Source organism: Trypanosoma theileri (assembly GCF_002087225.1).
Source record: "Trypanosoma theileri isolate Edinburgh chromosome Unknown TM35_Tth_9_V1, whole genome shotgun sequence".
Lineage (NCBI taxonomy): Eukaryota > Euglenozoa > Kinetoplastea > Trypanosomatida > Trypanosomatidae > Trypanosoma > Trypanosoma theileri.
In genome coordinates, this window is record NW_021639851.1 from 101,520 (window position 1) to 116,895 (window position 15,376).

Sequence of the window (15,376 nt, forward strand, 5' to 3'; positions counted from 1 at the left end):
ACTTCTTCCTCCTTATCCTCATGAGCGGGTTCCTCGGGTTCCTGCAGTTCTTCCTCCTTATCCTCATGAGCGGGTTCCTCGGGTTCCTCTACTTCTTCCTCCTTATCCTCATGAGCTGGCTCTTCGGGTTCCTGCACTTCTTCCTGCAATTGCCGTTGATTACTGTCCTTGGAAATTGTTTCAGCAACAGTGATATTAACGTCACTATTTTCGTTCTGTGCAATGCTGGAAGTATCGTGGTGCTCAGAGCTCACCTTCTCTGCTTCTAAAACTCTCAGAATTTCCTGCCGTTCTCTGCTTTCCTCTTCCCCAATGACTGCAGCCTGTTCACATGCGAATTGCACACAAATTGGATCTACAAGTGTGGTATTGTACGTCCTGTAGAGAACTACTCGGAATTCACTTTCTGTTATTTCAAGAACAGTTTTATCATACTCCAGTTCAATAATGTCACGATGTTCACGTTCCTCCCTCATCAAGATACGTAGTAGAAAGAGAATACGCTCATTTTGTAATACTTCACGTACTGTCTTTTCATCTTCCATGAGCTCCATTTGTTCAGCGGCATCGTAGAAATAATTCTGTTCAAGTGTTTCACGTGTACGTGGTTCCTCCTGTTCAAGTGTCGTCTCAAAGAGGTGGTGTCGCATTCTCCACAGTAGTAGCATGCGATTACGCCACTCATCCTCCTCAATAGCGTAAGCAAAGTCTACATCAAAGCACATGTGAGAGAGAAGCTGCGGTACATCATTCATCAAGTACTCTTTCAGCAGAATTGTACCCTGCAAGGGCTTCACAAGATCAAATACGTAGGCGTCCATTTCATGCAACTCTACACATGCCCGTTCCTCTGCTTCTTGCTGAATAACTTGCCGTAGAGCCTCACGCAGAGCAGCGAGTTGGTGTTTGCGTGTAATATAGCGGCGCCAGTGCCGTTGCACTTTACATGCCATGAGATCCAAAAGAAAAGTTGACTTTTTTGGTTCAAAAACGCACTCAAATTCCTTTTGCCACTCCTGCATGATACGAACTCGCTCGTAGGACTCCAACTGCCAGAGTACCGCCACCGCATCCGGTTCCCACACAGTGGCGTTGGAGGCAAAGTTACGCAACATCACATTGTAGACAATATGTTCCAGTTTCTCAATCTCTGCACGTGCCCACGGCTCAGACTTCTCCTCCAACACTTGCAACATCAATCCAATGGAATGTTGTTTCGCCTCACACTCATGTCGTATTTCCTTCGCTAATGCATTTTTACACTCTTGCACCACCATCCGCTGCGCCTCCCGCATCTCTCGCAACTCCTTTTGTTCCTTCTTAAATGCATAACGTTCGTGCAAATATTGTCGCCGCCCAGATCGTCCCACCTCACCGCGGCGATAACGACGATAAAACTGTGCAATGAGAGTAGCCGCCGCCATTCGACGCTGCAACAATCGTAATTGATCGCTCGCCTCCTCATTTGCCATCTTTACAAGAGCCACCCACTCCTGCTGCTCCTCAGACATCTCAGCATCACGCCGTACCGTCTCCTGTAATGGTATTATTGCAAGACAAGCCGTTTGAATGGTATCGTCGTGGTACTCCAAGAAGAAAGCAGCAGACTCTGCATTAAAGCGGAAGGCCTCCTCTATAAAAGATTCTCTCACATCTGTAAGGAAATTCTGGAAAAGTGTTTGACGCGGACGTATATCACATGCCTCGATTTCCAATGCACCTTGTTTGCAATTCCACATGAATTGATATATTTTCGCCTCATGTGATTCTTGAAGGATACGCATACGATAGAATAATGAGTCTGCAAGAAACTGACGCTCCTCTGCGAGAGCCGCATCCCGTTCCATAGCTGTAATGCGAATAATCTCCCGCTCATCAAGTTCTTCTCCACGAATACATAAAAATAACTGCCGTTCAGATTCTTCAATGGCATAACGATCTATTGTTTCCTCCTTCTCCTCCAATACCCACTTATTAGCCATTATAGAGAAAAGATTTTTAAATATTCCGCACATTTGGAGACGTTCAAACTCCTCCGCAACGTCCAACTCTCGACGGCGGTCAATTTCACTGGAAAGACAGTATTCTATTTTTGGCAAAATAATATTTTCAAGAATATCTGATCTCTCCGCCTGATATAATTTCGTTTTCTCCCATTCCTCCTGTGAAGTAACAATAACACGGTGTCGGAACTCTTCTTCACATAAATCTTTTATCTCTGCCTTATGTATGGCCAATATTTCATTTTGGATAGCAGCACAATCAGCCATAAGAGAAGCTTTAAAAGCATTTAATGAATTCATACCACGCTCAATTTTCTTTGCATCACGATTAGATTGAATAATACGTCCAACTTCTCTATGGGTAAAACGCCATCCAAGTCTTCCATTTTTCCAGAGACGAAAAGCTCTTTGAATAGTAACTATCTGATTAGTACATCTGGAATCTTGTCCAGTAAGAAATTGTAGTAGTGAGAATTTTTTTAAGATTCTAGTTTCTACATCATACTCCCATGCGTGCATTAATGATACACGTAGTGCCAATTCTAAACGTTGTAACCAAAGTTGGCGAAGTACTGCCTCATCTTCAACGAAAGCTTTATAACTCTCTTCATGTTCAGCAATAAGGGAATCCATTTTTGCATAAAATGTACTCTCCTCATACATTTTATGTATAATAGCACGAGAAGCATTTTCTTCTGCAGAAATAACTCTGCGTCCTTTATCTTCATATACTATACATCTTTCAAATTCATCTGTGAATATTATAGTAGTTTTCATAACTTCTGCTTCTACTACCTCCTTTACTTGCTTTCGACGTTCCTCTCGTAATTTTTGCCAATATAATAAACGCTCCAAGTGCATACGTTTATGCTGCCAAACTTGTACAACGGAGTACTCTTCCTGAAAAAGAGCCATAATACCCTCAAATTCTTCTGCTTCACATTGTTCAATCAACTTACGATCTTCCGCATCTTTATCCAAGAGGTCCACATAGGCTGAGATACCAATAGTATTACGCAGTTTGGTGCGCAATGTAAGACTAGTCATCGGACAACGCCCAGGCGAAACCGTTTGATGTTCCTCTGTTTGCACTTCATCTGATTGTTGCGGTTCCTGTTCTTCAACCATTTGATTTTGTCGAGCGGCAATATCAGTGGCGTGTTTCAATCTTACATAACGCTGCAAAATAAGTCGCGCATCTGGTTCTTGTTGTGGTGGGTGAGGAGTAACCTTACTGCGGTTATCATTGCCTTTTAATGGATAAAGTGCATCTGCTTCTTCTAGTCGCTTTCGTTTATCCTCTTTGGCACGTAATGCAATCTTATACTTAATAAGCTGTACACCAATTTCAGATTCATTTATCATCCAATGACGTTCCTTTTCCTCTCCGTAGACAATATTAGCTCGACTCCTACGCTCAGAATTCTGAAGGTCCTCCAACTCTTCCCGCAAAACAAAGGTAACATAACTAACAGCCATCATCTGAAGAATTACACGACGCTCCCAGACTTCTGTTTCTATCAAGTGCTGACGCTCCACTTCCTCCAGAACTGCAAGTGGGATCTGATGACTTTGTACTTCATGAGCACGGGAAATGAATTCACTACCTTCCTTCTTAAAACGCAGACCACGTGAGAAAAGGGAAGGGGTAGTTCTACCCTTCTTTTTATTATCTTCATTCTCCACACGAGTTTCTCTTGCTGTTGCTGATGATAATGATGCCGTTGTTGTTGCTGCTGCTTGTGATGCTAATGGTGATAGTGTGGATGGTCTTCCTCCCCATGTATGAGGGGGGATTGGAGTTTTCGAAATGAGAGGGAGACGAGTTGATGTTTCTGGTTCTGGACGGTTTAAAAATTGTTTTCGTACATTTCGGAGAAGTTTAAGATATCCTTCATGTTCATATGTACTACTACATACACGGTGTACTGTTCGCCGGTGAATCTCTCGATGAAACTCCTCTACGGTCTCCACATCATCAGTTGTAGCGGCAATAGGGGATTTCTTACCATTACTGCGGTTATTGTTGTTGTTATTGTTGCTGTTGTTATTATTATTCTTACCCCAACCAGTGTTACTGCTTCTTTTGCCTCTCTCAATGCTCGGCAGAGAGTAACTCATTCGGGAAGTAGTCACTAATCTTTTGCACTCTCTCTCTTCGTTTTCTTGTTGTTGTTATTGATGTTGTTGCTCTTGTTCACAAAATGAGCAATTATTGAATAAGAAGAAACCTCTGCACTGAGTCCAGACTTCTTCCTCCTAGGAAAAGAGAGACGTCAAAAGAAAAAAAAAAAAGAAACAATCATAAAACAAAAAAAAAAAAACACGGTAGGTGCTAATCAACAATTCCTCACGACATGGTGAGAACAGCGAATAATAAAAAAAAAAAAATGGGAGAGCTACGTCAGCAAAAACACAAACACCACACATACTCCTATTGGCAAGATCAGAATCGCAAACTACACCCCACACCACTACACAGAGACACATATACACACAAATACAAAAAAAAAGGAAATACAACCCATCGCAGTGCTGAATGCATCTCTCTTTTTTCCCCCCAAACCTCCTCTTACCACTTTGGCGATGCCGGCCATCGCTGATCCCGCGGCTCTCGAATCTCCGCGCGCGCGTTTGGCGGCTGCAGTGGTGTGTGCCAGTTTGGGGTTTCGTGCATGACTGCCCGCCGCCACGGCCCGCCGCTGGGCGGCTCGGCGATTTGTTTCTGTTGAAATGCCCTCCACTCGGCGGCGGCGTTCTGCTGCCACTGCGGCTCGCCGACGTCGCGCCACCACCGCGTGGTCTCCACCCACCGCTGCCGGTTCTGGTGGAGTTCACTCTCCTTATGGGCCTCGTAGTCCTGTTTGTAGCGGAAGCGGACGTGGCAGAGGGCGCAGCTCGGCTGCTCGCCAAAGAGCCACACGTCCTTGCCGTTGTGGGGAATGCGTTTGCTGCGGCGATCAATCCACTTGGACTTTTTGCGAATGCGAATGAGACGGCCGCTGGCAGAGGCGGTGCTGCTGTTGATCGTCGTCACCTCCGCGAGAAGGCGGCGGGTGAAGAACAGCATGCCGTCAACCACCACAGCCTTCTTTCTCTATAGCTATACTCTGAAAGAGAAAAAAATGAAATAAAAACACAAGAAACAGAAAAAGATAAAGAAGAAGAAAGAAGAAGAAAAAAACAAGGTGAGTATATAAGGAAAAAAAAAATACATAAAAAACCCATATATATATATATATATATATATATATATGTTTATTTTTTTTTTTCGCTGTTCATCCTTTTTTTTTCTTTTTTTTTTTTTTTTTTTTTTTCTCTTTTCCCCCACATTCACCACTTCATGTATGTCATGCTGCATTTACAGCAGATAAAAAAATTACGCAAATAAACACACTATATTATCTTCTAGTGAGTTTACTGTGCTTTTTTTTTTTTCTTCTTCTATGCCCTGCAAACCCACGAGAGACCAACGCTCAACGTGCCTTGCGGGTGCAGCACTTCTGTTGTGCGCACCACCGCCTGCGGTGAGGCCAACAACGGACGCAGCGGCACCTCAACCACACCCAAATTTGCCCGCACCTCCTTCGCCTGTTCATCAAACACAACAAACACAATAACACCCTCGGCTACAAACTGTACAAGTTCACGATCCACCACCAGGCGGTGATCCACAGGGTCAACATCAAAGACAGGATCTGTGGTAAAAGCTTTCGTAGATGTACGTACAACGGTGTCACGAACGCAACTAAGCCCGCTTGGCGCAGATGCTGTGTAGAAAACATACGGCTGCGGTGTGGGTGGAGCCAATAATCCGTCAGCACGAAATACCTGCACTCGTAATGCCACTACACTACGGAGAGATATTAATGCCGCACGTAATGCCTCTGAGGTTAAGAACATATCCGTATTGTCATTACCACTACTAATCTTGTTTTCATTGGTCTCTGATAAAAGTGGTCTATTGAGTAGAATTGGAAGCATTAAATTAGATGCACACATCTCAATAGATATGGCACCTGATGGTTCTCCATTACCACTTAACATTACAATTCGTTCCGATACTGTTAATTCACGACATGAAAGTAATGCCACACCAGGTAATTCTGCCATAGCTATAACAGTATTGGTTGCCCCATGAACTTGATGAAGTTGAAAGATAAATGTTGTATTGCGAATATCAGAAAGAGTAATCTCATCTCGTTCCATATGGTCATAACGGAATGTAATATCTAGTGGCTCATCCAGAGAATAAAATGTCGGTGAAAGCATTGTATCATATGATTTTAATCCATCCAATGAGAAAAATAATGCAACAGCAGCACCATTAGGATCACTAATACCAAGAGCACGTAAAAGACCTGCATCACACTCTAAATCACGAATATTAAATGTAATAAGACCAGCATTCTTTATACTACCTTCTTCACTTCCACGTAATTTTGCCACTCTATATGCCTCTAGTTGTTGTTTAGCAAAGACTGTTTGCACATGTGTCAGTCGTCGACGCATTTCTATATTTTCTTCTAATAATGTATCACGTTCTTTTGCTAATTCTTGTTGAAGTTTCCGTCCATGTTCTATCTGTTCACTCATTTGTGCACATCGTGTACTTGCGAGCTCCATATCCAGTGCCGCACTTGCGAGTGCTTCCCGTAGCTGATCCGCCTCCCAACCCTCATCCCACTGTAGTGCTTCCCACATATCCAGTGTCTCTTGGGCTTCTTCGGATTGTCTATTGGCCACTTCATCTATACCTTTTCCTCGTGCTCCTTCTGTTGCTGTTGTTGATGTTGTTGTTAATGTCTTTGTTCGTGTTGTGCCTGTTCCTCTCGCTGCTTTACGCACGGCGGCGACGGCGAGGGCGCGGTGTACATCTTCTTCACCAAACTCTTCCACTGTATGGCCTGCTAATGCCGCATGTCTTGACAATTCCATACGTTCCTTTTCTGCTTTCTGTAATTGTTCACGGTACATCTGTGCATCTCCACGTGCAACCTCTAATTGTCGTCGCAACTCTGCAAGTTGATGCTGCGCTTCAAGTAACTGAGACTCTTTTTCACGTCGTCTAGACTCTGCACTATCTCGCATCTCTTGAAGATCAACAATACGAGTGGAAAGTTCTCGTCGTACCGCTTCTTCTGTTTCACGATTACAACTCTGAAGAGTTCCAGCTGTTCGAAGAAGTTCTTGTTCTAGACGAATAATTTCTTCACTCTTGCGTTTAAATGCCTCTTCAAGTTCTTCCATTCTTGCACAACGAACTTGTAATATGCTTTTTTCATGTTCCACTTCAAATAACTGTCGTTTTGTTTCTGCCAAGACAGAGTGAAAACGTTGAAGTTCCTCTACTAGACGGTTACATTCTCCTTTCAGAGTCTCTACTTGTTGTTGAGCCCCTTGCATACGGCTTGTCAAAATTGTAATTTGCTTAGACTTGTCTTGAATATCACTTTGTAATTGAATGAGTCCTACAGGATCTACTAGAGCTAAATCATGTTGTCTTCCTGCTTCTTCTTGTAGCATGAGACGTAGTTTTAATGCAAGCGCATCCTTCTCTTGTGTAAGAGCGTCAATTATTTTTTGATATTCTATTTCTGATTGTATCCTCGCACCCTCCACAGTTTTAGCCTTCTCACTAAGAACATCATAGGACTGTTTCTCAAAAGAACGTTGTTGTTCATGAGAATAACGAACATTGTTTAACTCAGCTTGTGTTCGACCTAACTGCTCTCGAAGAGTATCACACTCTCTATTTAACCGATCTCTCTCTGTCACCACACGTTCAAGGTCCTGCCGTAGTTGATCTAATACCAATGTCACTGCTGGTGATGCCGATGATGAAGTGACGGCCACTGTCTGTGCCGCAGCACGTAATGATGCAATTTCCATTTGCGCCCGCTGTAAGGCCTCACGACAGCGTTGCAACTCCTCCACGTCTGCTGCAGAAGGTGCAGAACCGCCCTCAAAGGCTGTTAATGGAGGCAATGATGTTGATAACAGTCGTTTGCCGGAAGTAGCTTCCCCTGAGGTACGTTTCCCTTGTGGGAGGGCGCCGCTAGAGGAGTGAGGTCTCGTACTGTGTAGTGTAGAAGGAGGCGGCAGTGTGTGAGGAAGAGAAGGTTGAGTAGTAACATTCTCCAACTCCTGCAGTACCTCCGGTGAGACTCGTTTAAGGTCCCTTGTCACTTTGTGAAACTTCACTTGTACGAGTTTGAGTTTGTCTTGCAGTTCCAAGACCTCACGTTTGAGTCGGTGATTTTCATGCAGTGCCCGTTGAAGTCGATCCTCCCGTGCAGCTGAGAGCTGCATCTCATTTGGACGAGGCATTGAAGTTCCCTTCTCTCTTTATATATTTATATATCTTTTTTGTGTTCTTTTATTGTTTTCTTCTATGTGTATTTTCTATGTTGTTCTTGTTTTCCTCACCTTTCACACAGACACAAACTGTATGTGTGTGGAAAGACCAAAACACAAAAAAAAAGCTTCACAAAAACAGTGTACCTTACAGGAGAAAATAAAAAAAATAAAAATAAAAATCAGATAAAAAGAAAAAGAGAGAGAGAGATAGAGACACCACTCATGTGGAGAACAAACGAGCAAACACACTAGCAAGCTGACAAGCGAGCGAAATGCCCTACAAGAAAAAGAAAAGTACGTACTTTATATATATATGGATAGGAATGAAGGTAGACAAATGGTCCAATTGGCTGATAGTACACTGGTTGTATTTTTCTTCTCTCTTTTTTTGTTTTTCTTTACGAACTTCTCTCCTTCTGCGTGCATGTCTCTGTATGTGTGTGTGTAAGTATCATCATTCTGTTATTATCATTGTCTGTGCCCGCGCGTGTGTGGATCGATGCCTGCGGCCCATGCGACGTTCTCCTGCCGTCGTCGAGTCCGTTGCCGTTCGGCCGCGGCGCGTTCCTCTGCGATGCGCTCCGCATGCCGCCGCGCCTCCTCGCGGAAAATCGCCGCGTTCTCGCGCTCCGCCGCGCCGCCGTGCCGCCGCCCGCTGCCGTCTGCCATTTCGGCGTACTGCACGGCGATCGGGCGGTCGCGGTAGACTTTGTGGTGCATCTCGTCGATCACGCGGTCGCTGGAGGCGAAGTCGTCGTACGAGAGCACCACGACGCCGCGGAAGTTGCCGTCGAAGTCGCGCAGCATCCGCGGCGGCACGGCGAACTTCCCGAACTGCTCGAAGAACGTCGTCAGTTCGTACTCCGTCACGGCGGGGTCCACGCCGCGGACGACAACCTTCGCGCCAATCTCGTGCAGCTCGTGCACCGCGTGGCGGTTGTTTGCAGCCCGGCCGCCGCTCTCGCGCGCGGGAATGTCGGTGCTCGCGTGGGAGACCCGCAGTTCCTTGCCGAACATCTTCACGCGACTGCGGTGGAGGGCCTCGTAACAGTACTTGGCGTCCTCCGCATTGCGGAAGTCCACAAAGCAGAAGGTCATGTGCTGCGCGCCCCCACCGCCAAGATTGCCAGTCGTCGGCCAAGTGATATTCGCCACAGGGCCAAACTGCATGCAGAGTTCATAGATAAGATCCTCATCACACTGCTCAGACAAATCACTAAAAAAAACACGACAGAGGTCTTCCCGTTTGAAAGTAGTCATTTTTTATTTCTTTTTTATTTTTCCTTCCCTTCTAACTAACAGTTACCCCCACACCTAACAGCAGGGAAAATTATATATATATGTAATATATATATATACACCTAAAGCTAATCCCCTGCACCACCCTTTAAAAAAAAGTTAAAAGAAAGAAGGAAATAGAGATGAAAAGATGCAAAACAAAAAATAAAAATAAAAATAAAAATAAAAATAATAATAATAATAATAATAATAATAATAATATTTAGTGGATAGGCCAGGATTGATAATCATAATAATAAAACCAAGTAATAGTTAAAGAAATATATATATATATGTTTCCACATGTTTGTCTGTGAAGCAATGAAACAATAAAAAGAAGAACAGAAAAAAAAAAAAGCAAGAGTGAACAACGAAACAGGTACTCTCTGTGTACGCAACGAAAAGAAGAAAAAAAAAAACAGCAAAAAATATACATAACAAGAAGCATATCCATGTCATGCAAAATATATAGTGAATGTATTCCAGAATAAGAATAATAGAGAAATTGCCCTCTATCTATATCCGTTACACAGACCCACCCATACAAAGAAACAGATCAACAAACAAACAGCACTACTTTTTTTTTTTTTACTCAAAACATCTTACGAGTAGAATGGTGTCGGTGGGGCGCGAAGATCATGCAAAATACGGCTACTCACAACTTCAGCAGAGTGTAAAACAAGTCTACTGACAGGCGTTGTCTCTCTGCTGCTGCTGCCGCTGCTGCTCTTTACACTTCCCCCTATGGTACTATTATGAATATCTCTATATCGCAGATGATGCTGCCATGCCTCTTGACGTTGTACTTCAATAAAAATAGCGCTCGCTACTTGACGGCTGCGCCAGAATGCGGTGTCACTAAATCCAGATTGGGATATGATGGAGTGAGAGGCAATACTAAGTAAATAATGATTTAAAAGAGTTAAAAAGTATGCACGACTCCTTGCATCCTCTGCCGTTGCATCACTCTTTTGACCGCGTAGATCTGCAAGATTTAATGTATCCGTGTGTTGAAAGGAATCTCCAGATATAGAAAGAATGCGTACACTATGGTTGTCACCTAGTAAACGTTTTGCCTCCTCCACAAATTTTGCTGAATCCGAAGATACAAAAAGTACAACAGAATTATTCTGTCGAAATGTATTCGCAAGTTGGTAGTTAGATGGAAAAAGATCTGGACGACGACGCCATGCCTCTCCACTCACCACTTCACGAGTCATAGCGAAGTAATGGGGCAATGACCATGGGAATGTTCGAACCGACTCGGGAACATGTAAACCAGTAGCCCAAGAACCACCCATTCTCACCTGTAAACTAACAAAAGGTAACACTTCTCCAGCTTTAACTTTTCGACCTGAAGAAAGAGAGGCTAATAAGTTTTTATCCTTAGATTCACGAAGAACTTGTACCGCCGCATCCCAAATACGATCATCAGGTTGAAAAAGAATATGACTTAAACAACCATAATAACAAGAAATATTACATTCTTCAAGTCCTAGTATTCGCTTTTTTAATTCATATAATTCATGATCCTTGTACAAGTATCCATCAATACCAGCAGAATTACTTTGTATTCGAATATCTTCTACAACATAACGCGGTCGCCACCACTCATTACTCCCATAAACGGGTCGTTCTAATTTCCAATTATTGGCATTCTTCTGATGTAAAACATAAGTTTTATGCCGTTCAATTCTCATTAAATGAAAGTTTATAGGAGCGGCCGTTATTAAAGTAGAAAGTGATTCTCGATATTTCTTAGGAGATTGTTCATCTGGAATGATCCCTTGCCTTCTTGAGGCGTTGTTACGCAAAGAAGGAATGTAATTTACCAAATAAGGTGGCATAAACTTCTGAAATGGAACAGGAGTGGGATGATAGAGTTCAAATCGACGACGTGAAAGAAGTGCCAACCAAAATGCCGTAATAATTCCACGAAAACGATCGCCCATACCACCGCAAAGATGACCTTTTTTGTGACTTTCACATGAGTAAATAAGACGTGACGCGTTGTCTTCCTTAAAAGGTGTATAGTAATGAAATAACAGATATTTATGTAAGTAATCTAGAAATGGTTTGCCAAGGACACGGCATTGCGGAATATCCTCTAACTGAGTTCGAAGAGATTCGTTAAACATGGCAGTTCCAATAAAAAGTCCTGCAAATCGTGACTGTAAAATTTGTTCCTGTTGTAATTCACGGTCCCAAAGTCTTTTTTCCTCCTGTATTGCCTTATCGTTGAATATCTCTTCTTTTTGTTTAACTTGAGACTGTGACTGTACAGACATCATCGGAATCTCAACACTATTATTATTACTACTTTCATCAAATATCGCTACAGATGCAATCAAAGAGATGCAGCAAAAAATAAGAAATAATAAAACTACAATGCGTTTGCCACGTTTCTTTACAGGAATATCTGATTTTACGCCGCTACATGGTTTTCGCTCCTTCAATTCCTTCTCTAATAACATTGATAACCCCTTCAAAAAATTGTGTTGAGGTCCCTACGTAGTTATCAAGGGATAAATATACCTCCGTTCTGCACGTGGTATTCCCCCACACACACCAACTTCCCCAAGTAGTAGAAGAAGAGCAACAAGAGGAAAAAAAAAAAAGAACCGAGACTCAACGAGAGAGCAATAAAAAAAAAATAATAATAATAAATGTAAGAGAGGTTTGTCTTTTTCTCTTTATTTGTTTATTTATTTATTACTTTCGTTCCGGTATTACCCCAACAACGGGTATCATATAGCATCAACCAGTACGTGAAACACAAGAAGAAAAAAAAACAAAAAGAGAGAAAAGAGCACTGCACTTCCCTCGCAAGTGCCTTGTGTCGGTTAAAAATACGTGACAACTGACAAAACGGAGTAATAATAATAATAATAATAATAACAATAACAATCATAATAACAAGGAGGTCATAGAAGGGCAATTCCTTCTCCACCTCAGATGGACTCCAGTGTATTCAGGGCGAGATTCAGATCACTGAGGTCGTAGCGCGAGAGGGACGGCAGCAGCACGAGCGCCTCCTCCACCGTCTTTGGCCGCAGCGTCGCCAGCGCCACCACCTCGAAGGGCCGCAGCCGCGCCGTCCGGAGGGCCTCGTCGCCGTTTTCGCCCGCCGGCCCCCGCACGCCCGTCACGTTCCCCTCCGCGTCCAGCACGAAGTTCGCCAAGTGGGCGTTCGCGAAGCCCGTCTCGCCCTCGTCGCGCAGCCGCAGCCGCATGCGCAGCACCCGCCGCACGCTGTGCTCGTCGGCGCACGTCTCCTGCATCATCTCCACCTGCCCGCGCGTGCGCTCAATGAGGGCCATCGCGGGGTTCTCCGCGTCCGTGTCGTCGCCAGTGTCCCGCCGCCCACGCAAGAGCTGCACAACGACCGGCAGTGTCAGTGGCTCCGCTTGATTGAAGACAGCACCGAGGTCACCCTCCACATAGTTTTCACCTCCCATTATCAATCACACCTAATTTTTTTTTGTTCGTTTTCCTTTTTTTTTTTTTAATTTAATTTGCTTATGGATCTATTCTTGTTATCGTTGTCTCTGTTCTCTCTTTCGTTGTGTTTATGTGTGTGTGTGTGTATATGCCTCACTCTCCCCGTCTTTCTCTCTCTCAGTATGGTGGTGGTGATGAACTAGTCATAAGGAAAAAAAGGAAGAAAAGTGCAAGTGTGAAGTGAAATCAAAACTAATATATAAAAATATATTTTTTTTTTTGAAGGAGAAAAAAGAGACTTCTGAGAAATAATTAGTGGTCTCGTAAAGACACTACTAACAAGGCGATAACATATAAATTCATCTCTATTGTATATTCCTTTTCAATTATCCCGCAAAAACTCTTCCACGACGGAGATGTCTTACGAGAACAGTAGGTGGAGCTCGCGATGGAATTGGCATCGCTCTACCTTCTATCATTAAAGATGAAAAGGGATTATTACTGTTAAAAGGTTCTTGTTTTTGTTGTCTGTTACCGGGATATAAATAAGTTGGTTGATCCCTTCGTTGTTCGTGGTTTTGTTGTGGTTGCACTACTTTTCGACGTATATCCCACATATTTTTTACATGACCTCTGCGAGGTCTATAAGGACTCTCTTTGACAGGGAGTGAGGAAGTACGTGATGTTGTACCAGAAACATGCGTGTATAGTTGATTATTTACCTGCATCTTTTTATTATTAGAAGAACTAGTAGTACTATTACCAAAGTAAAGTGAACCAGAATCAAATAATTCTTCTCTTCCATGCATTCCTGTTGCTGATTTTCTTCTTGTTGGTCTAGCCATCCTACTACCACCACGCATGAGTGGGTGTTTGGGTGGTAACTCTGCGAGATTACGATAACAACGCATAAAATTTGACATCTCCACACTCTCATCATCTTCCAATGATTGATGAGAGGACGAGGGCTGCACAATGATGGGACTGCGGAAGTGCAGACGCTCCAAGTATCGTGCAGCATACGAGACACGCGCACTCAACGAATCACCGCCAGGGGCAGAGACCGGTCTAGTTGGGTATACTTGCGGTGTGCGTCTTGTATCCCCTATTGTTGTGGACATCGCATCGTAAAAGACTGGATCGCTTGTACTATTCGTAGGATTAACAGTAGTAGTATTAGTAACGGTCTGAGTAATAGTAGGAGTAGGAGTAATAGAAGTAGAAGTAGTGTTAGTGCGTCTACAAATAGGGGAAGACCATTTGGGGGCGGTGGCCCGCATCGTATGCTCGAGGACTGGCGGGTCCATCTCCACAGATGCACAAGAAGAAGAACAGGGACTAATAACAGTAACCGTACTATTAGCAGAAGGAGGAACTATCGCTGTATTGCTGTGCAGCATCTTGCCAAGAAACTGCAGTGTGGGAAATTTATTACACTCATCATCACTACACGTCGTCGTCAGAAACTCCAGTACATTTTTAGACGACTTCACTTCCGTCTGCGGTGCCGTCAACTGAGAAACTACAGGTGGAACGGCACTATCACTATCACTACCACTATTAGCAACGATATGAGTGGCAGGAGAAGATAAATAAGAAGAAGGACCTTCTATATTGTTCAACTGCGGTTCGGTCTGCTCGATCACAGCCTCACATATTAGTGATACTGCTACCGGCACTCTTTCAACATTTAACTCCTTTTCTTCTTTTTTTTCTTTTTCTTCTTCTTGAGATTGCTGCTGTGGTTTCTCCTCCTCTGAAGTCTCATTCAAGAGTCGCGAGAGCAGCCGTAATGAGTTCAACTCGCCGTATTCATTACTTTCAACAGTACTGTCTCCGCAAGCGATAAGTAAACCCAACATTTTTTATTCTTCTTCTTTTTTATTTTTTTTTTACAGAAGTGCCACGATTAAGAAGAATAACGGGCCAAACCACACAAATATGAAAAAAAAAAATTCCACAAATGAAAAAAAAAACAAAAAAGAGAAGATATCCTTGGGGTTTATTAAAAAATAAAAAAATAAATAATGATAATAGTAATAACGCCACGCGTCCCTTTAAAACTCTCTTAAAGGTATTGTGTGAAGTAGTCTTTATCCTTTTTTTTTTATTTTTTCCCTTTTTTCCCCTTTTTGATTCTCCTATTTCCCTATAATGATTACAGCGGACGACCTTTCCACTGGCACTAGTCTGTTTCACGTGGAGAGGTAATAGTAATAATAATAATAATTCTCTTATCAACGATAATAATACCGGCAATAAGAATAGAAAAAAAAAAAAAAAAAAAAAAAAAA

The 15,376-nt window shown here is 43.1% G+C and overlaps 7 protein-coding genes across 7 annotated transcripts; all 7 read right to left on the reverse strand.

Moving 5' to 3' along the window:
* Positions 1-2: 2 nt before the first annotated feature.
* Positions 3-4,124, reverse strand: TM35_000091390 (uncharacterized protein; the record flags this gene model as incomplete). The annotated part of the gene is made up of 1 exon (XM_029024378.1): positions 3-4,124. A coding segment is annotated over one exon (4,122 nt), but the record flags the coding sequence as incomplete, so codon positions are not given.
* A 451-nt stretch (positions 4,125-4,575) lies between these two features.
* On the reverse strand, positions 4,576-5,073 carry TM35_000091400 (uncharacterized protein; the record flags this gene model as incomplete). Its single annotated transcript, XM_029024379.1, has 1 exon — positions 4,576-5,073. One exon carries the CDS (start codon positions 5,071-5,073, stop codon positions 4,576-4,578), a length of 498 nt encoding a protein of 165 aa, XP_028884156.1.
* A 374-nt stretch (positions 5,074-5,447) lies between these two features.
* TM35_000091410 (uncharacterized protein) lies at positions 5,448-8,333 on the reverse strand (the record flags this gene model as incomplete). The annotated part of the gene is made up of 1 exon (XM_029024380.1): positions 5,448-8,333. The coding sequence occupies one exon, from the start codon at positions 8,331-8,333 to the stop codon at positions 5,448-5,450; it is 2,886 nt and encodes a 961-aa protein (XP_028884157.1).
* Positions 8,334-8,831: 498 nt separating this feature from the next.
* On the reverse strand, positions 8,832-9,623 carry TM35_000091420 (RNA-binding protein; the record flags this gene model as incomplete). The annotated part of the gene is made up of 1 exon (XM_029024381.1): positions 8,832-9,623. One exon carries the CDS (start codon positions 9,621-9,623, stop codon positions 8,832-8,834), a length of 792 nt encoding a protein of 263 aa, XP_028884158.1.
* A 620-nt stretch (positions 9,624-10,243) lies between these two features.
* On the reverse strand, positions 10,244-12,115 carry TM35_000091430 (putative membrane-associated protein; the record flags this gene model as incomplete). The annotated part of the gene is made up of 1 exon (XM_029024382.1): positions 10,244-12,115. The coding sequence occupies one exon, from the start codon at positions 12,113-12,115 to the stop codon at positions 10,244-10,246; it is 1,872 nt and encodes a 623-aa protein (XP_028884159.1).
* Positions 12,116-12,592: 477 nt separating this feature from the next.
* Positions 12,593-13,099, reverse strand: TM35_000091440 (uncharacterized protein; the record flags this gene model as incomplete). Its single annotated transcript, XM_029024383.1, has 1 exon — positions 12,593-13,099. One exon carries the CDS (start codon positions 13,097-13,099, stop codon positions 12,593-12,595), a length of 507 nt encoding a protein of 168 aa, XP_028884160.1.
* A 369-nt stretch (positions 13,100-13,468) lies between these two features.
* On the reverse strand, positions 13,469-14,944 carry TM35_000091450 (uncharacterized protein; the record flags this gene model as incomplete). The annotated part of the gene is made up of 1 exon (XM_029024384.1): positions 13,469-14,944. One exon carries the CDS (start codon positions 14,942-14,944, stop codon positions 13,469-13,471), a length of 1,476 nt encoding a protein of 491 aa, XP_028884161.1.
* Positions 14,945-15,376: the final 432 nt, after the last annotated feature.